We start from the raw sequence: 26,380 nt of genomic DNA, 5'->3' as shown, positions 1-26,380 counted from the left end.
CGCATGATTGCAAACAAGCTAATGTATCCCACTCATTGGAGTGGTTGGATTACATTACAGACAAAGATTTTGAAGTAAATGCAATTGGTTTGCCTTTTTGTAGTTTGCCTGCTCCCAGACATTTTGAGGCATCTATCTTTAGGGTAGTTGTGTCCCTAGGATAGTAAAGTTTGCAATGTTGATGCTTCTGATAATGACCATTACAGTGCTTTGAAGAGGTATTGGTGGTCAACGTGCCACAGGAAAGACACATCCTCTCAACAGTTCCCCTGGCAATGAAGAGCAAAATTGGGAGACAAGAAATTAAAGAGACCTAGACATCTTTGGAGATCACCTTTATCTTGATGAGATGGCATGGATCAGGGTGTGTGCCAGCGCTGGAATAAATAGAACCAAAGAAATTTATCTCCTGTACGTTGATGGCACATTTCAGACTGTTGAACACCAATTCTTCATTGTGCTGCTTGCATCAATAAGTGCAGGTTATGGTCATGTTCTTGCTTTGCTGTTGTGGGATGAACAATGTCATCAGCAATACAGGTGCATCCTGGCATGTCAAGCTGCCATGTGAGCTTGAATGAGATCCTGGCTAACAGCCTGAAAGGAAGTCATTGAAAACCGTATCATCCGAACAGGGTACGAAATGTAGTAAGCTCTTGGGACTTCTCTGTGAGATGTACCGACCAGCGGCCTAACGCACATACGAAATAGGAGCAGAAGTAGGCCATTCGGCCCCTCGAGTCTGCTCTGCCATTCAATAAGATCATGGCTGGTCTGTTTGTGTTATGAGTTCTACATTCCCATTTACCCCCGATAACCTTTGATTCCCTTGCCTAACAAGAACCTATCTACCTCTGCCTTAAAAATATTCAGTGACCAGTTTCCACTGCCTTCTGAGGTAGAGGGTTCCAAAGTCTCACAGCCCTCAGAAATTTCTCCTCATCTCTGTCCTATAAGGGAGACCCTTAGTTCTAGACTTACCCACCAGAAAAAAAACATCTTTTACATGCCCTCCTTGTCAAGATCTTTCAGGATCTTATATACTTCAATCAAGTCACTCCTCACTCTGCTAACCTCCAGTGGAAACGAGCCCAGTCTGTCTAACCTCTCCTCATAAGACAACCCGCTCATTCCAGGTATCAATCTAGTAAATCTCCTCTGTATTTAAGAAAGGATATACTGGCATTGGAGGCAGTTCAAAAGAGATTCACTAGGCTGATTCCTGGGATGAAGGGGTTGACTGATCAAGGATGGCAGAACAGATTAGGCCTTTATTCATTAGAGTTTAGAAGAATGAGGAGTGATCTTTTTGAAACATACAAGATTCTGAGGGGGCTTGACAGGGTAGATGTTGAGAAGATGTTTCCACTAGTGGGGGAATCTCGAACTAGGGGACATAGTTACAGAATCAGGGGACACTCATTTAAAACTGAGATGCAAAGGAGTTTCATCCCTGAGAGTAGTGCATGTCTGGAATTCTCTACCCCAGACAGTTGTGGAGGCTAGATCACTGAAAGCATTTAAAGAGGAGGTAGATAGATTTTTGAAATATCGGGGTGTCGAGGGCTATGAGGAGCTGGCACGAAAGAGGAGTTGAGGCCGGGGCAGATCAGCCATGATCTTATTGAATGGCGGGGCAGGCTTTAGGGGCCAAATGGCCTACTCCTGCTCTTATTTCTTATGTTCTTATGAATCGCTCCGATGCATTTACATCCTTCCTTAAATAAGGAGACCAAAACTGCTCACAGTATTCGAGATGCGGTTTCACCAATGCCCTATATAATTGAAGCATAACATCCTTACTTTTATGTTCAATTACTTTTGTAATAATGGATAACATTCCATTAGCCTTCTTGATTACATGCTGTATCTGCATACTAGCTTTTTATGACTCATGCACAAGAACACCTAGATCCCTCTGCCCCTCTGAATTCTGCAGTTATTCTCTGTTTAAGTAATACCCTGCTTTTTTATTCTTCCTGCCAAAGTGAACAACTTCACATTTTCCCATCAAGCTTAGAGAAGAACTTTGCAGCTGCACATCTCGGATTTAACTCTAATATGGGTATTTTGCAAGGATGGCATTTCAAAACTATGTTTAAACGTCATGGATTGAGGCATACTCTCAATGATCCGACCCCCTTTATGACGTGATTGAGTTACACCAACCGGTGTGCTCTTGCACTGTTATGATTCACTCTCTTCATTTTGTCTAGTTCGACCTTCAATTTGTCTTGTAAGTGGATGCTGAACGTGTGGTGCATCAATTGACTGACTTGCATTCTCTTGCAAGTGTAATGTTGCAGCTGCCTTGAAACTGCCAATTTTGTCAAAACATTCTGGATATTTCAATGTTGGGTCATGAATGGAGGTGATAGGAGTAGTTTGAAATTGATGAGGTCTGACTGATTCCATGGATTGTCACGAGTGCAAGGTCACAGCATGCTGGTAGACCTACAATTGCTGGACCTTTAGTCTCCACGAGGTAGAACATCTGTGACACCCAGGAGGATTGATTGTACTTGCATTCCAGGTCTCTGGATCCTGCACATGGAATTAGTGAACCGTTGTATGATGAAAGTTGCACAGTAATAGGTTTCACCATGGCCTTCCATGTCTGTGGATAAATGTCTTTTAGAATTCAAGGGTATTATGTTGGCACTTGACCCTATGTCAATCTTGGCCAATAGTGAGTAGTTAACAACTTTTAAGGCAAATAATTTGAATCTTGGCAAACATTTCAGATGGTGTGACAGTATCTATGTTTTCCATGGGATTCACTGTGAAACTTGTTTTCGCCACCCTTTTCTCGCCACGCACATAATTGTCATTTTCTGGTTTGTCAGTCACCTTATGTATATGTTTGACATGATACCAGATAGTCATTCTTATAGCTTGAAGATACCCATTGTGTATGGTCTCTTTGGATCAGTACACAGCTTTTTTGTAGCTGCAATAGCCTTTGGTGCACTGCCAATGGTTCTTTCTGCCATGTGCCTTGCAGAATTGCTGGAAAGCTGGGCATTTCCTTGGAGCATACAGAAGGCTGCACCTTCTACATGGCATGCTAGGTTTTGTTATGACATGGTAGGTGATGTGTGCCAGGCAGACCAAACCCACGAGGGAAACTTGGTCGCGCTATCATAACGGTTTTGCAATTTATTTCGAGATGTGTGCACTGAATTCAGAAGTAGCAAGTCCACCAAGACTTTTATAGATTTAAAAAAATTAAATTAAAATATTTACTAACAAAGTAAAAGATGTCAAACACATACATAAGACTACAATTACTACTATAATAATTCCTAAAATTCTTAATTAACCTGACTTACAGTTAGACCCCCTATAAGGCAATGGTCCAAAAATAGATTTTAGATTTTAAACTGATCCAGCAAATTAACACAATACCCTGGACAGTGGAATTCCAAATGGCTTTTCTCCAGCTTCAGTTTTGGCAGACAGCAAACTTATGCACAAAAACAGGAGGTTTCATTTAGGCTATTTCACACACTTTTGTTAGATCACACATGGCCTTCTCCTGATACATAGCCTCATTCTCCTTTTATATATGTTTCTCTCTTCTTAATATGTAAATTCTACTGTTTCATATGTCTTCGAAACTGTATCTCCCTCATAACATAAAAACTTTCATGTTGTCACTATATATTGTCAGTTACCCTTAGAAAAAAATAAACACATCCCTTAGCCTTGCTTATCTGGCTAGTCGTAAACAGACTGGGATCCCTTTGAAATCCAAATGTCCCTTCATTTATTTAAAAATGCAAATTACCTTCACACCTTAAATGCTAAGCCAGCATCCATGTTTACTCATTAGCATGTCAAGCACCTAGCTTCTTTTGATGAGTTCAAACTAGCAGTCTACTTGACTGCAAATGTAATTACTTCACACACAGACAGACCCAACTATTCTTACCCCCATAAACCTACTTTACAATAAACCAGAAAAATATTATAAAAATTATTACACTTTCATGACAGTTCGGGTATGTGCTACTAAGGGTGCCAACTTCTGGACTTGTACTTAGGACGTGTAAGCTTCATCAACCTGAGGATTGCTTTGTACTTACATCCATTCTTAAATAGTTCTTCAATGCTGTACATTTTGGGCTTGATGAGCAGACCTATCTGGAATGCTTCCGTGGGAGTGGTTGTGACCACCAGCTTAACAATTCTGTCTGCTAGTTCCGTGTCTGAAAAATCACAGTATGTACCCTTACAGGAAATGACATGAATTCTAGTTATGAATATGGAATTTTAACCTGATTCTGAACTAGGCTTCCAATGTAGTCCATACCTTCTGGGGATCCTTAAGCTCTTCTGCTGTTAATCTGCCTGTGTAGACCTTCATTCCCAATTTTTAAAAATTCATTCATGGGATGTGGGTATCACTGGCTAGGCCAGCATTTATTGCCCATCCTTAATTGCCCTTGAGAAGGTGGTGGTGAGCCGCTGCCTTGAACCACTGCAGTCCATGTGGCATAGGTTCCATTTAAGTGTTAACCACATTGCTGTGGGTCCGGAGTTGCATGTAGGGCCAGACCAGGTAAGGACAATTTCATTCCCTAAAGGACATTAGTGAACTTAATGGGTTTTCACGACAATCAATTCATTCCAGATTTTTATTGAATTCAAATTTCACCCTCTGCTGTAGTGGGATTTGAACCCAGGTCCCCAGAGCATTACCCTGGGTCCCTGGATTACTAGTCCAGTGACAATACCATGACACCACGGCTTGCCCAATTGCTAGGCAAATTTTTATGGCTCGCTTCTCTGGTTCAGACACACCTGGATCAAGAAACCATAGCTCTGTATGTTGTTTAAACATTTTGAATTCGGATCAGCTGCATCCCAATTCAAACTGGGGAATTTTGTGGACATTGACAATATCCCTTTGACCTTCCTCCTTGTTTTATTCATTTATTGTTCAATAACTTGAAGCCACCTGTTATAATCACGTTTAACAATTTGACTCTCCCTTGCTATCGATCCAGCCCACACTCTGGTCACTCACCTTTCCTGACTGAGCTAACCTGTTACTAATCCCCTCAATGCTCTGCCCCACTCACTGACTAACATGCTATGCACTGCAATCTCATCATCAGGGATCCATCTGCTGACCAGCTCTTTATTTGAGCGCTGTCCCGGCCTGTGTCTTCAAAGCTTTTCTGTGCAGTCAGCACACTGGGATTGCAACAGTCTGATGCTGCAACTTTGTTGCGGTCTGACCAAAACGTCGAGGGTCATCTCATGCCATGTAGCGTGATCTAAAACTTTTCGCCATGTCGTACGTATACTGAATCTGGCTGCCACACTGTTTTATTACCACATTGTGTTTTTATAATGATATAAAGGCACCAATCACTAAGGGATTGTGTAAACACAATGTGGCTTCATTAATTTAAACCAGGCGCATAAGAACATATATACATGGATAGAAAGCTTGAAGACATCAGCAGCATGGCCATGTGTGATGTGTTCTATTCACAGGCCAAAACTGAGGCTGGATCACATGACACTTCCCTCCTAGTGAAGGCATGCTGCTACCCCAAAAGGCATATTACAACAGGGGAGTGTTTCATTGTTGCTTTTTGGGTGAGAAATTAAACTGCGGCCCCATCTGCTTGGTCAGGTCTAAGTAAAATCTTGTGAAACTATTGGAGGAAGAGCATGAGACAGATTAATTGAACATTTATTACATTTGTTGTTTGTATGACTTGGTTGCACACAACTCAGCTTCCTCGTTAGCTAACATAACAAGTGATTACTCTTCAAAAGAAATTCACTGGCAGTGAAACATTTTGCAACATCCTGAGGATGGAAAAGGCATTATGTAAGTGTAAGTTCTAAATGCTTTTATTTTCTTGCTGCAAAATAGCTTTTGGAATGTTAATCAAATTCCAGCTTGTATAGTTGATGTGACAAAGGCTGTAGTTCATTGGTTTTATTCAAATTTGATATTTGCATGTGGATGGTACAATTACAATTCTCTGCTCCTCCACAGCCCCTAGCTGCTTATCATTTATGAAATACTGTGAACTGTTTTTCTTAGAGTCAAAGTGGATGACCTCATAGCTCCCTACATTGAACTCCATCCGCTGATTTTGCTCACTCAACTTAATCCATCGATGTACATTTGTAACTTTCTGCTCCCATCTACACGATTTATTATGCCACCTAACTGCATATGGGTCATTATTTTGATAATCAAATGTTTAGGCTTGTGATTTCTTCATGACATTATCAATATGTTGTTTTGGTGACTGAATACAACATTAGTCAGGAAATGCTGCAAAGAAAAATAGAATCACTGAGGGTCGAAGTAGAGACCTGTTTCTGGAATCCATCAATGACAATCTAAAAGTGACAGATAAGAGATGCCTTAGAGTTTCTTGGCAAGTTTTTCCCTCTAACTTTCACCATGTGTTCTGAAATTTCCTCAAGCATCTCCACACTGGCACAACTCTGTCTTGTTTCAGATATAATGTAAATTACATAATGTTAGAATTCCTACACTTGCAGAAACTGCTTTAAATATTTTGTTTAATCAGAGTCCTGGTGCCTAGACCAAGTGATTATATGAAAGAGTAAATATGACTTGAGAATCTGCATATGTTTGCTTTTGCAATGCCTTGGATTAAAAATCCCTGCAAATGATGACAATCTGAAATAAAAACAGGAATTGCAAGAAACATTCAGAGAAACAATAGATCAATGTTTTCTACATAGACACTTTGCCAGAATCTTTACTCTTTTAGACCTGCTTTATACTTTCAACAATTTCTGTTTATATCTTAAATTAGTATACATTTTGTAGAGTCTAACCTAGGGCAAACAATTTGTTGCTGTCTACAATGAGCCACAGGTCATATTTCATCAGACAATGGTTTCCTTGTATATCCGTTTGAAAATTTAGCTGATGTATAAAGCTATGGTTTATTAAATGGCTTAAACTCCTATTGTTGCGAGCAGAGGGTAAGAGAGCTTGACAATTTTGTTTCTTTCACAAAGGATATATAGTCTACCCTAAAAGAAACTCCACCTCACCTATTTGATCTTTTGATAGTTAACACCGCATACGTAATTGGTCCCCTAAAATAATCAAGAAAAACTCATGGATTTCTATGTTCGCTGACCATGTGGATTTGACCCTCAATCTCATTAACAAGGCCTTTGAAAATTTGTAACATGACAATTGACCTATATTCCTTGCAACTTTACCTCTCCAGCTCCATTTTGAAGAAGGTGACTGATAGAGCATCAACTGCCTACGATTGAGAAAAATTCTTCTAATTTATAATCTCACTTGTTAATTTTAAATTTGTTTCCTCTCATTTGTGTTCACAGCCCAAATTAAATAGCCGGCTTATGAAAACATCATATATGTATCTCAATATTTTAAAGACCTGGATGATACCATCATTCCTCCAAAGTTTTGCAGGAATAGCACCTAATTTAAGTAGTCATCCTTTACATGAGTCCAGAATACAACATATAAAGCTTTTAACATAGAAAACATCCCAAGATACTTTAGAGTGGAAGAAAGAAGTGAAGTTCAAGCCATTGTTCAGAAGGCTTGAGGATACAAGCAAAAGCTTGGTTGAAGAGACTGGTTGTGAAAAGCTGAGGTCAAATGGCAGAGGGATTGGGAAGATAACTTCAGAGTGTAGTTTGAAGTCTCCACCAAGGCAAAGGCGCTATGGAAGGAAGTCAACGGTTGATATGCAGAATCCCAGAGTCAGAGGAGCAATGGGCATGGGAGGTTTTGTAGATTGAAGGAGAGTATAGCAAGACTTCGAAGGGGTATGCAGATGAAGACAAGGAATTTAAATTTGATCCATTGAGGGGCAGAAAGCCAGTAGGTGCAGTGTTGTGGGCCATGAAGTTTTGCATGAGTTGGAATCTACAGAGTGCAGGTTAGGAGGCTGACATGGGAAACACTGGCAAAATCAGGTCTGGAAGTGGCAGAGGTGAGGATAAGGGTTTTGGCAGCAATTAGTGGTGAAGTGGGGCTATTCCAGAAAGCCAGTCGGGGCGAAGGGTAGAACTGAAGTTAATTATTACACATTTATATATTTATAGAGTTGCACAGTACAAGTATGCACCTCCTAACCCAGTACCACAGTTTTAGTCATTATTTTTATAGGGGCTCAAGTGAATCCCCATTTAAAGCCCACCACTTGCATAAACAGTTAATTTGCAATTAACAGACTCCCTTCTCTCTAAGTAAAAATCAATGTTAATATGCGCAACTAAAATTTCAAAACAATTAAATCAAAAACCTCTATATTCTATACAAAGCATTACATTGAGAGACTGCCCTCTGAAGACCCCTAACAATTTCTTTGTTTTACAAAAGGAAATGCCATGTACAATCAAATAGTTGATTTCTTGCATCCATCCATTTAACTTTAGAGATTTCCTTTCTAGCACTTGATTCAAGCCAGCAAAGAACGACCAAGAAATTGATTATGAGAGTAAACTTGCAAGGAACATAAAAGCAGACTTTAAAAGTTTCAGTAAGTAAGCAAAAAGAAAAAGATTAGCGAAAACAAATGTAGTTCCCTTACAATTGGAAACAGGAGAATTTATAATAGACAACGAGAAAATGGCAGAGCAATTAAACAGCTACTTCAGTTCTGTCTTCACGGAGGAAAACACAAATAACTTGCCAGAAATACTAGGGAACCAGAAATACAAGGGTCTAGTGAGAAGGCGGAATTGAAGGAAATTAGTATTACTAAAACAATAGTGCTGGAGAAATTACTGGCACTGAAAGCCGTTAAATCCCCAGGGCCGCCCAGGGATAATCTACATCCCAGAGCACTAAAGGAGGTGGCCGTGGAAATAGTGGATGCATTGGTTTTCATCTTCCAAAATTCTGTAGATTCTGGAACAGTCCTGGCAGATTGGAGGGTGGCAAATGTAACTCCACTATCTAAGAAAGAAGGGAGAAAACACTGAATTACAGATCAGTTAGCCTAATATCAGTAATAGGGAAAATGCTAGAATCTATTATAAAGGATGTGATAACAGGACACTTAGAAAATATCAGCAGATTAGACAAAATCACCATGGATTTATGAAAGGGAAATCATGTTTGACAAACCTACTGAAGTTTTTTGAGGATGCAACTAGCGGAATAGATAAAGGAGAACCAGTGGATGTGAAAGAAAGCTTTTGATAAGGCCCCACTTAAGGGGTTAGTGTGTAAAATTAAAGCACATGGGATTGGGGTAATATATTGGCATAGACTGAGAATTGGTTAGTAGACATGAAACAGAGAGTAGGAATAAACGGGTCTTTTTTGGAGTGGTAGGCAGTGACTAGTGGGGTACTGCAGAGATCATTGCTTGGGCCCCAGCTATACATAATACATAACAATGATTTGGATGAAGGAACCGAATGTAATATTTCCAAGTATGCTGACAACATGAAACGTGGTGGGAATGTGAGTGGTGAGGAGGCTTCGAGGCAATTTATACATATTTGAGTGGGCAAATACATGACAGATGCAGTATAACGTGGATAAGTGTGAAGTTATCCACTTTGGTAGAAAAAACAGAATAGCAGAGTATTATTTAAATGGTGTTAGATTGGGAAATGTTGATGTACAAAGGGGCCTGGCATTAGGTGTATTAATATCATGACCGGGCTCTGGGTGTCTTCGATAAAAGAGAGCTGGAAGCCATGCTGTTGCAAACTAGTGAACATTTATAGACACACTTAAGCAAACTTCTTAAGTAGAACCTTCTTCCCTCAGGCTTCAGTTACATGTGATTCAGCATCATCTGACATTACTGATGATGCACTCTAGCTGTTAGCATAACAGCTATTAACCCTTTACACTACACTGGATAAGGAACAGCCCATTTTGCCAGTTCGAATGGATGTTAAAAGCTGGTTTTACGCTGGTAATTAGTTAGGTCAGATTTTGGAGACTGTTATCTGTGTACTGGCTCCTCCCATTCATGACTTCTAAATCTGCCTCTCTTATCCTGGCAGGAGAATCATAGGTCAAATGTTTCTAGAGTTTACAATTCTGCCACTGGGATAAGGGAGCCAGACTTAGTTGTGTAAACCTTGCAGAGTTTTCCATTTGGTGTGCGGGGGCGGGCCTAACACGTCAGAACATAAAATGAGGCGCGATGACGTTGGGCGTGTCCCGACGTTATCGTGTTGTCTCACGATATTTCGTTCGGCGGGCGCGTGCTGGAGTCAGCTGCACACTCCCTGATATTTGATAGGCCTATTAAGGCATTAAACAGGTAATTAACATGAATGTTACGCTGCCTGTCCAACCTAACGGTTGACGGGCAGATGAAAAGGCCAGGAGACCTCACCCGCGAGGGGAATGAGGTTTCCTAAAGCTAATAATGATCATATAAAAACTTATTCTGAAAAATAAAAACATGTTCCATCTCATGTGACGCAGTCACATGAGGGAACGTTCATTAAATTTTTATCGTTTTTATTTATTTTTTTTAAAAAGCGCGTCAATCTCCCTGAGGCAGCTCCGTGCCTCAGAGATTGAAGAGCTCCTCCGCGCGCACATGCGCAAAAGAGTGCTGGACCCGACTTTCCCTCCTCCCCTTTCCCGCCCGCACAGGTAATGCTCACCGCTTGTGGAGCCAGCCTTAGTTGGCCCACCCATGTAAAATGGCAGTGTTGAGCCGACCACCCACTCCTGCCAAGCCCGTCTGACCAACGAAAAATCCTGGCCTTAGAGTTGGCTCAAGCATCTCCTAGAACCAGACTTAAACAAGCAGCTGTATAAAAATAGCTAACAATTATAGTGGAACAGTTTTCCCAATATCCTGATTAATCTTTTTTTCCTTAACCAATCCAACTAGAAATGGGTAATTTGGTCATTCACTTCATCACTGTTTGTGGCTCTTGCTATTGCTTTTGCCTCTAACAACAGTAACTCCATTTCAAATCAATTCATTGAATGTGAAGGACTTTGAGATGTTTAAATATAAAGCTAAGTAATGTCCTATATAAATGTACCATTTCTTTTTCTTTCACTTAATCTGAACAAAATGAATTTGGGACATAGGAAGATTTTGGGATTCGTCACAAAAGAGCCCTTGTGATTTTGGAACAATGGAAACTGTTGTCAATGTAGTGTTGGTAAAAAACACATGAAGCTTTAATAGTTTCTATCCCAGAATAGTAGGGTAATGTCTTAAACTTTATTATGTTATGACCCGGGACCAAGTTTTTGGCAACATCCAGTCAGGATCTTAACTTTTTGTTTAAAGTGGACAAAGTTTAAGATTCAAGACACTTACTAAGAGAATAAAGCCACAGGATTCCATGGGTTTTGAGCAAACAAGTCTTCACCTTCGAAGAATTATCTCCAAAAGTTACTTCAACTTGGATGGCGTCAATGTTGGCTCATCTTGCAGGGTTTCAATCTTGTCTCCCGAGATTCTGTTCCCCTGGATCCCCAAGTGTGCCCTCAAGCACCAACTAGCAAGCACAACTTCAGCTCTTTGGCTGTGCAGAGCAGAATACTACTGTTCCAAAGGGGTACCTTTGCCCCAGTGACCTGCAGCATGGAGTCCCCAACCTTCTGCTGCTTTCTTAGATCTTCAGGGTTTCTTCTGAGCCCTCTTTGATCACCAGAGCTTCTCCTGAGACCTCACCCCTTAAAGTCTGCCAACCGAACCCTTTTTCTGCTTGGAGCCACTTTCTCTGCTCCTCTTTCTTCCTAAATTAACTGGGACCTCTCCCTGTCCCCTCTCTATCCCCTGTCTTGGAGTTCCTAGGGACCTCTCCATGTCCCCTGGTGGCATTTGGGTCTCTTTCCCATTATGGTGCCCTGCTCCTGGTCACATGCCTTGGGTTTTTGCACCTTTTTTTTGCCTTTTCACATAGGTGCCCTGAGAATGCCAAAAAGCTGTGCTGCGCATGTGCAGCCCTCTGCCGATCCATGCATGCATAAAACACCCAAGGCTCCTCGGGACCTGGAGTTCCCAGTCACTCCCACATCACCCCTCCCCTCCACACCACACCACCCCACACTCTCTAATGAGTTGAGTCTGGCTTTCATAACAATTATTGAAATAATTTACTTACCTCAGCATTTTGTTTGCTAAAATTGCTTTATTTTTGTGTCTATGGTCATCTGTCATTTTTTTCAACCAGTTATATTGGATTTCACAGGTTGGTTAGGAGTTGAAAACTGGTGAAATATGATCTGTCAAGTATAATATTATTTGGATGATTTATACATTTGTAATTGGAGTCGGTGTAAACAAGAGCCTCCTAAATGTTGCATAATAGGGTAAGTTTTGGATGCCTGCCAGCCTAACCTAATGTGACTGAATCTCATCCATTCTGCCCACTACACTCCACTTTCAATGCTGTGCCTTGAATTTTGTTATTCTGCCTGCCATCCACGATTATTGCCATATGATTTGTATTAAAAAATAGTTGCTTGCATAGATGCAAATAACAAGCATGTAGATAACCGTGGGAAAAAATGAGACAGATTTCTGCCATAGAAAAGCAGATTGTAAAAGTGACATTTCATTCATGAATTCTTCAAGGGGTGAATTTCCATTTTCCATGAACCGAAAAGAAAAACTTTATTTTAAAAAAATAGCAAATATATTCCTGAAGTTGACCTTAACCTCAGCTAATATCAGTTCTGCTAAAATGGATTATATCGTAGAAATATTAATTGTAAAGTATTGTGCCTTTTTTGTTACAGAAATACATGATAATGATGTGCGTGCATGTGGTAGCCAACAGAATGCAACAGGAACCTCAAAGTGGGCCATTTCATTAGAAAATCTCCTAGAAGACCCAGAAGGAGTAAAACATTTTAGGGTTTGTCTGCTTTTAAGTTTGTTGAATTGATTTGTTAATGTTTCTTTTGTGGCTGTTGTGAAAATCTGAAAATTATTTCATTTAATGGAGATTCATAATGGGACTATCCCTTAAAAATTGATTTTGTTATGTTCTCTTTCTTGTTTTCTGTTCTCTCCTATTCCTTTATTCTCATGTTTTGCTGGCTTTTTCTGTTCCTTATCTTGATTTACACTCCTTCATTCCTTGGCAGAATGGAGTTTCTGAACTGTTTGACATCAGAATTGTGAATTTAAACTGAACATTGGTACCATTGGCACCATTTCTGCTCATTCACATGGACTTTGGGGAAAACATGGAACAATTTGGTGACCTAGGCCTGAATATTGCCTTCGGCGTGTGGGGCGGGCCTGACGTGCCTACACGCAAAATAACGTGAGATGGCGTCGGACATGTGTCCCGACGTCATCGAGTGTCATTTAGATCTTTTGTTCGGTGGGCACGCGCCTGAGGCTGCTGCACACCCACCGAACTGTCAAAGGCCTGTTAAGGCCATTAGGGAAGTAATTTAGATAATTAACAGTGCTGCCCGTCCAACCTTAAGGTTGGCAGGCAGGCGAAGAGCCCAAGCGGCCTTTGTGTTTTTCAGGAAGACTCATCTATGGGCAGGATGAGGTTTCCTGAAGGCTTTATAAAATTATTAATTAATTTTTGCACAATTCATAAACATGTCCCAGCTCATGTGACACTGTCACATGAGGGGAAATGTCTAAATAATTTTTAAATTGATTATTTATAAACTTTTATTATGTACTTAATCTCCCTGAGGCAGCTCCGTGCCTCGGAAATTTCTGCACTCTTTTGCACGCATGCGAGCGAAAGAACACAGGCCCTGACTCTTCCCCCTGCTCCCGTCTGCACAGGTAGCGCTGAGCACTACTGGCCGTGTGTCATGCTGGGTGGGCCAATTAAGGCCATGTAAAATGGTGGCGCGCAGACGATCGCGGGCGGCGATCAGCTCTGCTCCCGCCCCGCCCACCTGACACAGGAAAATTTCTGGCCCTAGCTTTAATTTATCTGAAAAAAGCGTTTTATTAAACAGAGAAAAATAGCAACATCAACAAGGTTGATACTTCACTTCTGGTGTTGTGCTCTGGGTTTACAGGAAACCTCACTATTATTGCAACTATCTAAGAATCCAACAAAATATGTTATACTCTTACAGTGGAAACCTGAACTGAAATACCATCAAAAGGGAGAAAATATTTTATACTATTTCTCAACTTTTGTTTTCATTTATTAACTCTTGGGTTGTGGGCATCACGAGTGTTATGGTACAGCCGATGGTAACTGCTGAGCTCGTCAAATCCCAAAGAGAAACTTGAAACCACTGCCACAACTGTTTTGCAATTTGTATAAATTTGGAGATGCGTACCTTGAATTCAGTAGTAATAAGACCACCAAGTCTTATAGATTTCTTACAAAACTAAATTAAACCTTCATTAAGAGAATAAATGATTTTATGTACAGACATAGATTTACAAATTGATACTATGGTAACTTCTAAATCCGCTAGTTAATCTAACTCCCCCTTACACTTTTGTAAAGGCAACAGTAAGACACACAGATTTTAAAAGACCCAGGCAAAGAAACACAATACTCTGAACAATCCAATTCAAAGTGAGTTTTCTTAATTTCAGTTCTTTGTAAAAAGCAGCTTGAGGCATAGATGCTGGGGGCTTTTCCACACTTGTTCTAGATCTTAGAATGCCATCCCTTACACACACCCTTCACTCCTTTATACATATTTTCCCTCTTGAATGCAAATTCCCATTGTTTCACTATGTCTTTGGACTTTACCTCTCTAATAATAAAATCCATCAAAGTACGAATTTTACCAGTAATCTTTGGGAAAAATAAACACACTGGGCAGAATTTTGCCCTTGATGGACAGACAGGCCCCACCGGCTCAGTGGTGGGCAGGCAGCCGATTGCTGCTGCCAGAGTGGGCGGGCCACCTGAAGGGAAGCGCTGTGCGGGGGGTGGGGGGGTGAGGAGGGATTCCTCAAAACTAAATGCTGTCTCAGGGAGAGTGCTGAAAGTTTTATAAACTTAAAAAATAGAAAAATAAAAAAAAATTAACATGTCCTCCTTATGTGGCAATGTCACATGAGATGGGACATGTTAATAAGTATCACATAAAGTTTATTAAAGTTTTTAAAAACAGACATGAAACCTCATCCCGCCAGTGAATGAGGTTTCATGTTTTTTCAGAAGCCCGCTGGGGCTCCTGGCCTGCCCGCCAGCCTTAAGGTTGGACGGGCAGGGCCTTTAATTGGCTTAATTATCCTGTCAATGGCCTCAATTGGCCATTGACAGGTCGGCGGGCGGACAGCTGATCTCGCTGTCCGCCCGCCTTCCTGAATATTTAAATGGGGCTGGATGATGTCGGGGGAACCCCTGACGTCATCCCGTGTCATTTTCACGTCGGTGAGCGGGCCCCGCCCCCCAACTCGCCAACAGAAAAATTCTGGCCAGTGTCTCTTAACTTCTCCTGGCTCGGTGAAACATTTCACCCCCCCTCCCCCCACTTTGAAATCAATCTAGTCTAGTTTATTTAAAAATGTAAATGTTCCCTTTACACCTATGTTTACCTACTTAACATTTCAAACTTAGCTTATCTTCTGTTACATCAAAGCCTTCAGACCAGCTGCCTTTAATTCAATTAAGTCACACACACAAACACACACACAGATATAGACATAGACCCCACTATTACTCTACAATAAATTCCAATAACATTATGAAAATTATTATACCTTACTGACACCGAGCAAGGTCAGCATTTATTGCCTATCCTTACTTGCTCTATGTAGCAGTTTGATACAGCTTCAGAGGGCAGTTGAGAGCCAACCTTGTTGGTGTGGGATTGGTGTTATTGGAGTCCAGACCAAGTAAGGATGGTACCTTTCCTCCTGAACAGCATGAATGAACCAGTTGAGCTTTTAATGATAATCTGGATAGTTTTGTGGTCACTTTTAATGATAGCACCTTTTATGCTTTTTCAACCGAAAGCAACTTCTCAAACCACCATCCCTTTTTGTGGGATTTCAACTAGTGTTCTACCAAATTAGTTATGCAGGCATCTGGATTAATAGCCTACTAATAACATAACCACTACACTACCCTATGCTCTAGTTATTAATATGTGAGGAATACTCTTCAGGAAGTGACATCAGCTGACAGCAGGATGAAGTCATTGAGGTTGACCAAATTGAAAATAAATGCTACTAAGAGCAGATAAGCCCATTTCTTTAAGAGAACACTAAAATAAGTATTTTGTCTACTGTTTTTATCTGCACAGGTGTGGTGTATGAGGCATTGGAGCACCATAATGTAAAACACTGCATGTAGTCTGTGCTTTAGCTTTGATTTGACTATTGGCAGGATCTTTCCCATGGACTTTGGGACCCCACTGCTTTGATAAAATGGGGGTCAGATACCCGCACTGCGGGGAACAGTCACCTGGCTGTGATTTTCACTGAATTTGTCAATTAATGACAGAAGTAAAGCTCATGGTTCAATTAAGAGGCCCTCCAGCTTGGAAGGAGCAGCAGGTTGCCTTTTCAGATGAGTGAGAGAGAAGGGACCCAAGAGGATGGCACTCTATTTCCAACTTTTTTAACTTTAACATAAAAATGTCTTTAGAAACTAGGCCACCATTGTGGAGTGGGACGATTGGTCCATGATTGCAGCTGAAGCCTGCCTGGAGTGCCATTTCCTACATATGCTGCTGGGAGCTACACTGCTCCCTGACACCTCTGGGAACCTGGAGGCTAATTGAAAAATTCCAGTTTATTACAAATACAAAGTTTATAAGATTATTATGTTTTGCGACTGTCTCTTTAAGGTAAAATTGCAGCATGATGGTGTCATGTGACTTACTCTGAATTTTGCCCAACAAAAACCCTAGGTGGCTTGGTTGTTAAAGGTGGGGCCCAGATTGTCTTATGGTGCTAGATGCTAGAAGTTGCTAGATGCTCCCAACTGTAGACAATGGCATGTGATGTGGGCATTGCTGGCTAGGCCAGCATTTATTGTCCATCCCTAATTACCCTTGTTCAGAGGGCATTTAAGAGTCAACCACATTGGGTCTGGAGTCACATGTAGGCTATATTTCCTTCCATAAAGGAAGGGCATTAGTGAACCAGATGGGTCTTCACAACAACGAGCAGTGGTTTTGTGGTCATCATCAGACTTCTAATTCCAGATTTTTTTGAATTCAAATTTCACTATCTGCTATAGTGTGATTCGAAATCAGGTCACCCAGAGCATTATCACGGGTCTCTGAAATACCAGTCCAGTGGCAATACCACTATGTCACCGCCTTCCCTAGTTATGCTAGCAGTGGGTAGACTGTTCGTCTCCAAGTTTCACAGGGAGGTGTTAGGAATATCAGGCTTTATAAACAGTTGTACATTGAACTGTCTGTGTAATTCCAAGATAGAATGGAATTGGGGGTCTAGAGGATAGTTAATTAGCATTCCTACCTGGAAACAAGGCCCATGTGATTCACGTTGCCATGGAGATGGACTTCTGGAAGGGAAAAGCCCATAGAAAGCCATTATAGTATTGGATTATAGGGTGTCTAAGATATCCATGAAACACTCTGACACAAGTCAGTCTGAGAGAAGTAGTGAGCAGGAGATAGAGGCAGCTAGTCCATGCACCTGAAGCAGAGAAAATGCTGATCCTCTTGTTTACCACACAGAATGGTGCTTGTGCTCAGATTGAAGAGATTGAGTTTGTGAGCATTTAAAGGAGCCTGAAAGATTCACCTCGCTTGGGCTAGGTGGAAGGAATCTGCAGTGTAACCCTCGCAGTGAAAGTCAGCTCTGGGATTAGAAGATACCTGGCTGGGAAAGGAATAAGGAATATTGGAAACAGAGAATTGTTTTGGACTTGTTCTGGGAGAATGAAGTGTCCACTTAAGGGACAGTGTAAAGTATAACCATAGCAGGGGATCTTCCGTTGTGCAAAAAGTTAAATGAGGAGTTTAGAGTATAAGTTGCCTACAAAATAGCATTGAGTCAATGTTACTTTTAATTTGTTTGTTAGAGTAAAAGTCTTAAAACTTGAGATATTGTCAGTGGTCACTAGAAATTCAAATATCTTCTTTAAAGTTATCGGTCTCTGCGGAGATCGCAACAATTTGGTCTCCAACAATAATCCTTAATAGGCCTTTGATTAGTTGAATTGGCAAACTGCTAGTTGTGAGCAAGTAGCCCTGTCTACCACCCCCTCATCCTGCCACCTGGAAAATGACCCTGGTGGGGTGGAGGGGTTGTTGGGAAACTGGTGCACTGACCAGCCGTGCGAACCTAGGTGCTTGCCTGTCTCCATACCAGCCCCCGTGAGGGCTTAAAAATTCAGCCCTAACTTTTCTTTGTTCAGATGAGCTTTAGTCACCCTTTGTTTTGAGGATCACAGGTGTATTTTTTTTCAACATTATCTCCAGAATTTGCTGATGTGTGATTTCCCATTTCTTTAGGCTGTGCTATAAACAGAGTTCTTTGTGGTTGTTCTTTATAATAGGATTGGATTCTTGTAGGGTATAATTTTGTAAACTGATGGTAGACAACGAATTTGTTTCTCAGATTCTAAAATATCAATCTTCAGAGAGTTATGAGTTCTTGTTGAACATGGTTAATTGGAGTTATGCTATAGATGAATGATCCTTTGGACCCATGGGAACCTCAGTTTGTAGATCTTAACTGTATTTCTGTAAGGCCTCTCCTTATCTTAAGGGGATTTCCTTCTGGATGAAATGAGAAACTAGCTATGTTTATGCTAGTATGAGCAAGATGGATTTCATTACATCACCAGAGCTTGTGGTGAGTGAACTGGCACAATAGGATTTTTATAGAGTGAACCACTCCCTACTGTCATTTCTTTTTATATCCTGTTGATGAGGCAGTCCACAAAAATAAATTCCTAAATGTAGGCCTCGCAGAAAAGAAAATGGAGGGTTATCCCTGAACTCCAGCTTGGCAAACATTTTGAGGTGGGGGCAAATTAAAAAAAACAAAATCCACTGTGCTGTGACAACACTAATTTCACCTTCCCTTTTACTTCTACTTCAGGCCTAGACTCCTCTTGTTCTCTTACAATCATTTTATTTAGCTATTGACTGGGTGCGAGATTTGTCTTCAGATATTTATATACTGGGTGCATTTGATGGCTGTCACTGTCCCAAGATGTGAATATGCCTAATCTCTGTAGATACGATTAAATAATGATTATGTGTGCCATTGGGATAAAGATCACAAAAGAACATTAAAGAGCATGTTTTGAATACTCTATTAATTTAGACTATTGGATCTCAATATTCACCCTCCCATGACAGTTGGGAAAGAGTTGGGAGTTAAATTACCAAATGTAAGAAATGCAGCCCTAGCACATGCTTGACATCATTGAAAAGGACACGAAGAGCGGCGGGGACTTCAGTTTGGAAAGGGCGCAGAGAGCGGGAGAGAGTTCAGTTTAAAAAAGCCGCGGAGAGTGGCAGAGACCTCAGTTTGAAAAGGGCGCAGTCCGGGAAAAAGAGAAAAAGCAACTGTGACATCACGGGAAGCTAGTATGTTGATTGGCCAGTAAGTGCTCAGCCTGAGGGACAGTGTGAGAGAAACCAGCTGAAGACAGGCGAGTTAAGGTAGATCTATAAATAAAAAGGACTAAAACTTTAAAGTAATAAACCAAAATTTGAAAACTTTAAAATTAAAATCAAACTATAAAGATAAAAAATAAAAATAAAGTAATTTAAACAAGCATCTAAAACACATACCTTGTAGTTAAGAAGCATATAACCTTTAGCTGTCAGTGGTACTAGCATTGAATAAACACAGTAAATTGTAGCACACATAGTTAATTTACCTTAATTACTTTTTTCCTAAGTAACAAGTTAGAATGGCGGGAAAGGTGTTATGTTGCAGCTGTGAGATGTGGGAGCTTTTGGATGCCAAAGCGATCCATGGCAAACACGTCTGCAGGAAGTGTAAGCAGCTTGAGGAATTCTGGATCAGGATTATTGATCTGGAAGCCGAAATGCAGACACTAAGCAACATAAGGGAGGGAGAGAAATACCTGGATACTTCACACCTCTTAGAAGAGGGTCATCTGTTTTGGTCGGCAATGAAGGACAGGAAGATGTGACTGTCAGTGAGGCAGGCAACATAGCCTTATGGGACAGAGCAGACAGTAGGGGAGGAGCCTCAGGCTTTGCAATTGTCAAACAGATTTGAGGTGCTCACAACCTGTGTGAGTGAAAGTGAAACCTGCGAGGTGGATGAGCTGACTGGCAATGGCACTATGGTACAGGAATCCGTTCAAGCTGGGGGAGCAAAAAGGAATGTAGTGGTAGTAGGGGATAGTATAATAAGGGGGATTGACACTATCTCTGCAGCAAAGAGCGAGAGTCCAGAAGGCTATGTTGCCTGCCCAGTGTCAGAATTCGGGACATCTTCTCAGGGCTGGAGAGGAACTTGCAATGGGAGGGGGACAATCCAGTTGTTGTGGTCCATGTAGGCACCAATGGCATAGGTAGAACTAGGAAAGAGGTTCTGCAAAGTCAGTATGAGGAACTAGGTGCTAAATTAAGAAGCAGAACCTCAAAGGTAATAATCTCTGGCTTATTACCTGAGCCATGTGCAAATCGGCATAGGGCAAATCAGGTTAGAGAGACAAACGTGTGGCTCAAAGACTGGTGTGGAAGAAGTGAGTTACGGTTTGTTGGGCACTGGCATCTGTATTGGGGCAAGTGGGGACTGTACCGTTGGGACAGTTTACACCTGAACCGTGCTGGGACGAGTGTCCTCGCAAATCACATAACAAAGGAAGTAGAGAGGGCTTTAAGCTAAACAAGAGGGGTGAGGAATCAATTTAAGGTGTAGAGTCAAGACAGGAGAGCAAAATAATAAAATGAGAAATGAGGGTCAGAGAATGGCAGGAGGGGACAGAGAGAAAAGACCTAAGAATACATCAACAGTCAAGACTAGATGTTACAAAGGTAACAAAAAGACAAAACTGAAGGCTCTCTATTTGAATGCACATAGCATTCATAACAAAGTAAATGAATTGATGGCCCACATTGAAGTAAATAAATATGACCTGATAGCAATTACGGAGATGTGGCTGCAGGGCGACAATGATTGGATCCTTAATATTGAAGGGTACATGACATTTGAGAAGATTAGGAAGCTAGGTAAAGGTGGAGGGGTAGCACTGTTAATCAAAGAGGGCATTGGTGCAATAGCTAGAGATTACCTTGGTTCGAGAGATCAGGATGTAGAATCACTTTGGGTGGAGATGAGGAATAGTAGGGGAAAAAATGGCATTAGTAGGAGTGGTCTACAGGCCCCCTAACAGTGGCCACAGTGTAGGACAAAGTATTCAAGAGAAAATATTGTGTGCTTGTGATAAAGGGACGGCAATTATCATGAGTGATTTTAATCTACACATAAACTGGAAAAATCAGATCAGCAGTAGTAACCTGGATGCGGAGTTCTTAGAATGCTTTCAAGATAATTTCTTAGAGCAGCATGTTCTGGAACCAACCAGAGAGCAGGCTATATTAGATTTGGTATTGTGTAATGTGACAGGATTAATTAATAACCTCTGAGTAGCAGTGACCACAATATGATTGAATTTTACATCCAGTTTGAAAGGGAGAAGAGTGGGTCTAAGACTAGTATCTTAAACTTAAATAAGGGCAACTATGTGGGGATGAAAGCTGAGCTAGCTGAAGTGAATTGGAAAACTAGGCTAGAGGATAGATCAATAGAGAAGCAGTGGCAGACATTTAAAGGGATATTTCAGAGTATTCAGAACAAGTACATTCCTACTATAAAGAAAAATTCTAAGGGAAGGACCCACCATCCGTAGTTAAATAGAGATGTTAAGGAAAGCATCAAACTTAATGAAAAAACATACAACTCTGCAAAGATGAGTGGCAGGGCAGATGATTGGACAGAATATAAATAACAACAGAGAATGACTAAAAGGCTAATCAGGAGAAAGAAATTAGAGTATGAGACGAAGCTAGCTAGAAATGTAAAAACGGATAGCAAGAGTTTCTACAGGTACTTAAAAAGAAGAGTAAGTAAAGTGAGTGTTGGTCCTCTAGATAGTGACAGTGGGGAGTTAATAGTAGATAATAAGGAAATGGTGAAAGAAATTAACAAATATTTTGCTTCTGTATTCACTACAGGGGACACAAAAAAACATCCCGGTAATAGCTACAAATCAGGAGGTGAATGGGAGAAAGGAACTTGGTGAAATTACAATCACTAGGGAAACAGTACTAGCAAATTAATGGAGCTGCGGGCCGGCAAGTGTCCGGGTCCCGATGGACTACATCCTAGGGTCTTAAAAGAAGTGGCTAATGAGGTAGTCGGTGTACTGGTGTTAATTTTCCAAAATTCGCTAGATTCTGGAAAGGTTCCATCAGATTGGAAAGTAGCAAATATAACCCCTCTATTCAAGAAGGGAGGGAGGCAGAAAACAGGAAACTATAGGCCAGTTAGCTTGAGGTTTGTCGTGGGGACATTATTAGAATTGATCATTAAGGAGGTTATAGCTGGGCACTTAGAAGAGCCCAAGGCAATTGGGTAAAAGTCAGCATGGTTTTGTGAAAGGAAAATCCTATTTAACCAATTTATTGGAGTTTTTTGAGGGAGTAACATGTGCAGTGGATAAAGGGGAGCCTGTAGATGTACTGTACTTGGATTTCCAGAAGGCATTTGATAAGGTGCCACATCAAAGATTATTATGGAAAATAAAAGCACATGGTATAGCGGGTAACATATTAGCATGGATAGAAGATTGGCTGGCTGGCAGAAAGCAGAGAGTATGCATAAATGGGTCTTTTTCTGATTGGCCAGATGTGATGAGTGGAGTCCCAGAGGAGTCTTTACTGGGGCCTCAACTTTTTATGATCTACATCAATGAGTTAGTTGAGGGGAGTGAAGACATGGTAGCTAAATTTGCAGATGACACGAAGATAGGTAGGAAAGTACGTTGTGAAGAGGACATGAGGAGGTTGCAGATGGATATAGATAGGTTGAATGAGTGGGCAAAGAGCTGGCAAATGGAGTTTAATGTAGGTAAGTGTGAAGTTGTTCACTTTGGCAGGAAGAACAAAAAAGCAGAGTACTACTTAAATAGAGAATGGCTGCAAAATTCTGAGGTGCAGAGGGATCTAGGTGTGCTAGTACATGAGTCACACAAAGTTAGTATGCAGGTACAGCAAATAATTAGGAAGGTTAATGGAATGCTATCCTTTTATTATGAGAGGGATTAAGCATAAAAGTAAGAATGTTATGCTTCAGTTATACAGGGCATTGGTGAGACCCTGCCTCAAATACTGTGTGCAGTTTTGGTCTCCTTATTTAAGGAAGGATGTAAATGCGTTGGAGGTGGTTCAAAGGAAGTTTACTAGATTGATACCTGGAATGAGTGGGCTGCCTTATTAGGAAACATTGGACAGACTGGACTTGTTTTCACTGGAGTTTAGAAGAGTGAGGGGTGATTTAATTGAAGTATACAAGATCCTGAATGGTCTTGACGAGGTGGATGTCGAAAGGATGTTTTGTCTTGTGGGTGAGTCCAGAACTAAGGCACTGTTTTAAAATTAGGGGTCGCCCTTTTAGGACAGAGATGAGGAGAAAATTTTTCTGAGGGTCGTGCGACTTTGGAATTCTCTGCCTCATAAGGTGGTGGAGGTGGGGTCATCGGATATTTTTAAGGCAGAGGTAGATAGATTCTTGTTAAGCAAGGGAATCAAAGGTTATCGGTGTTAGATGGGAATGTGAAAATCGAAACACAGGAAGAGCAGCCATGATCTAATTGAATGGCGGAGCAGGCTCGAGGGGCCAAATGGCCTACTCCTGTTCCTAGTTCTTATGTTCTTATTTTCACCACAGTGGATATCATAGCAGGCAGAATTTAGCCCTTTGCTGGCGGGCGGGCCCTACCGACTGGGTGGCGGGCGGGCAGCTGAACCCCGCCACTGAAATGGGGCCTGCCGCCATTTTGAGTGGACGGGCCAATTAAGGTCCGCCCAGTAGCCTGCCTAACAGGAAGCACTATGCACTTCCTGTTCCGGGGGCGGGGGGGAATCCCCAGCTGTCAAAGTGCGCTCTTTCGCGCATGTGTGCGAAGAGCACACTGCTCCCTGAGGCAAAGTCCTGTCTCAGGGAGTTTAGTGAAAGGTAAGTAAAGTCAAAAAATAGAGACATTTTAAAATTATTAACAAGTCCCCCTCATGTGACAATATCACACGAGATGGGACATGTTGGTAACAAACTCATAAAATTTATTAAATTTTTACAAGACGGACATGAAACTTCATCCTGCCAGTGGATGAAGTTTCATTAATAATCTACAGGCCACTGGGGCTCCTGGCCTGCCCGCCAGCATTAAGGTTGGACGGGCAGGTCTTTAACTATCTTAATGAGCCTATCAATGGCCTCAATTGGCCATTGACAGGTCGGCGGGTGGACAGCTGATTTCGTTGTCCGCCCGCCTTCCTTAAGATTTAAATGGCCCGGGATGACATCGGGGGTTCCTCCTGACATCATCCCCCGTCGTTTTCCCCTCGGCCAGTGGGTCCCGCCCCCAAATCGCCGAGGGGAAAATCCTGGCCAGCATCTGAACATACTTCATTAGCCTATTTAAATTCAGCTCCCACAGTGCAGTTCAGAGATTGATTTAAAATTCACTGCTATTACATGGGTTTCCCCAAGGGCAACCTTGGGTCACATGGGCATTTCTTGGAATATGATGATATCATAATCAGGAAACGAATAAACCCTCTTTCAGAATACTCCCCAGCCCACTTTGGTCTTAAAGGGACATCACACAAAAGAGGCTTTTCCCAGTACATGAGTCATCACATAGCAGTTAAACTAACTATGTCGGAATTTAATGCTGAAAAAAAATTCCAATTATCTGGTGATTCAGGTTAAGTGATTTTGATTCAAAAAGGGTTGACTCTATCAGGAAACTTTGTGGAATTACAGATATATTTATTTTTGTCACATTTTGGGTACATTTTCTGAGACTGCACCCCTGGTGTGGAGTCTCACTCGCAGGTATATGGGTTGGGGAATTGGGTCAAGAGTATTACACACATTGCTAATTTTAATAACCAGGCAATTAATAGCACAGTAAATTGGACATACTGGCATTGTACCCAATTCTCCACTCTCGTGGGGTTTAATGGACATGCTTTTAGCCCTAACCCTAATGCTTGTTGAGTTCTTAATAAGCTCTGAGCAGTGTGTTATTCTCTTTTTCTGTTTTCTTCATAGGATTTCCTCAGGCGCGAATTTAGTGAGGAAAATGTTTTATTCTGGTTGGCATGTGAGGAGTTCAAGAATATTCAAGACAAACAGCTGGTAAATACCTGTCATTTGGCTATAGTGATGGATAACTGGATTCTTTCTGTTGTTGCTGTTTTATGAAGGTGTAATTCTACATAATATCTGCAATTTGATTTTGCTGTAACAATTATTATTCATGAATCTTTATGCCTTTAGAATTTGTAACAGGGCAAGTTACAGCAATAGCATGAATCTGGCCTCTGTGTTTTATATTTCCAGGATAAAGTGGATTGTTTGAACAGTGTTTAAGTTTCATGTATATAGAAATTGTTACTATTACAGTACTTCAAAGGTTCCAGAAAACTCCGGGCTGAATTTTATGGGGTGGGAAGGCGGGTGGTGTAGTGGGAGGGTTTGGGGGGGTGCTGGTGTATTTTTCAGCCTGCTTAGAAGGAAAGTAGGTGCCGCACTGCCCAACACTAACAATAACAGGCTAGCAGCGGCCTTCAGCAGGTGAGCGTTGGACTTCTGCCTCTCAGTGGGAGAAAGTCCCGCCCTCGAGAGCTGCCGACCAAGCTGGCAACTCTAGCAGTAGCAGAACTCAGTAGTGGACAATGTTAGAACTGCAAGGAGGCCCACAGGAAGAGTGATGGCATCCGGAGTGAGGTAAATCCTGGACTTTTAGGGCTGAAGGGATAGGACAACCTAGGGTTTGGGACGAGGGGGATGGGGGCATGGGTTTTGGAGGCCAGGCGGGGTGGGGGCGGTGGTGCCCCTGATATGCATTGGGCATTTCCCCAAATGATGTAATTCCCACTTTCTTATGGCCTTTTAAACAATTGTTTTTTTATAAAAAAATGGCCTACACACACCTGCCTGCCCACACCAGCCATATTATGGCATAGGCAACATAATGTACAGGTCAATTGGCTTGTTAACAAACTCAATTGCCCATTAGTTATCTTTTTAAAAATGACGGGCGGACTGCTGATTTCGGTGCCTATCCACCTACTGTGTTGTGGGGACAGCTCAGGGTTTGGTGGGAAGACAGTGGGCTACCCACCAATCGTATTTTACATACACCCCTCACCAAAAACGCACCCGGCAGGGGAGCTGTAAAATCCTCAATCTGTCTTTTTTAGGATAATACTCCTTGGTACTGA

General features: G+C 41.4%; 1 protein-coding gene and 1 long non-coding RNA gene across 2 annotated transcripts in view; one reads left to right on the top strand and one right to left on the bottom strand.

The window, feature by feature from the left end:
• Nucleotides 1-26,380, bottom strand: part of LOC144694402 (uncharacterized) — a 1,120,079-nt gene that overhangs the window by 107,647 nt on the left and 986,052 nt on the right. The window lies entirely within an intron of this gene.
• Nucleotides 1-26,380, top strand: part of LOC144694393 (regulator of G-protein signaling 10-like) — a 52,649-nt gene that overhangs the window by 17,213 nt on the left and 9,056 nt on the right. Inside the window, exons 2-3 of the mRNA XM_078564743.1 lie at nt 12,740-12,858; nt 25,206-25,292. Coding sequence (XP_078420869.1) covers nt 12,740-12,858; nt 25,206-25,292 — 206 coding nt within the window. The remainder of the gene's footprint in view (nt 1-12,739; nt 12,859-25,205; nt 25,293-26,380) is intronic.

Source organism: Cetorhinus maximus, chromosome 20, assembly GCF_964194155.1.
Source record: "Cetorhinus maximus chromosome 20, sCetMax3.hap1.1, whole genome shotgun sequence".
In the NCBI taxonomy this organism is placed as follows: Eukaryota; Metazoa; Chordata; class Chondrichthyes; order Lamniformes; family Cetorhinidae; genus Cetorhinus; species Cetorhinus maximus.
Note: the sequence above shows the minus strand (reverse complement) of the source record. Positions and strands in the feature narration are given on the sequence as shown.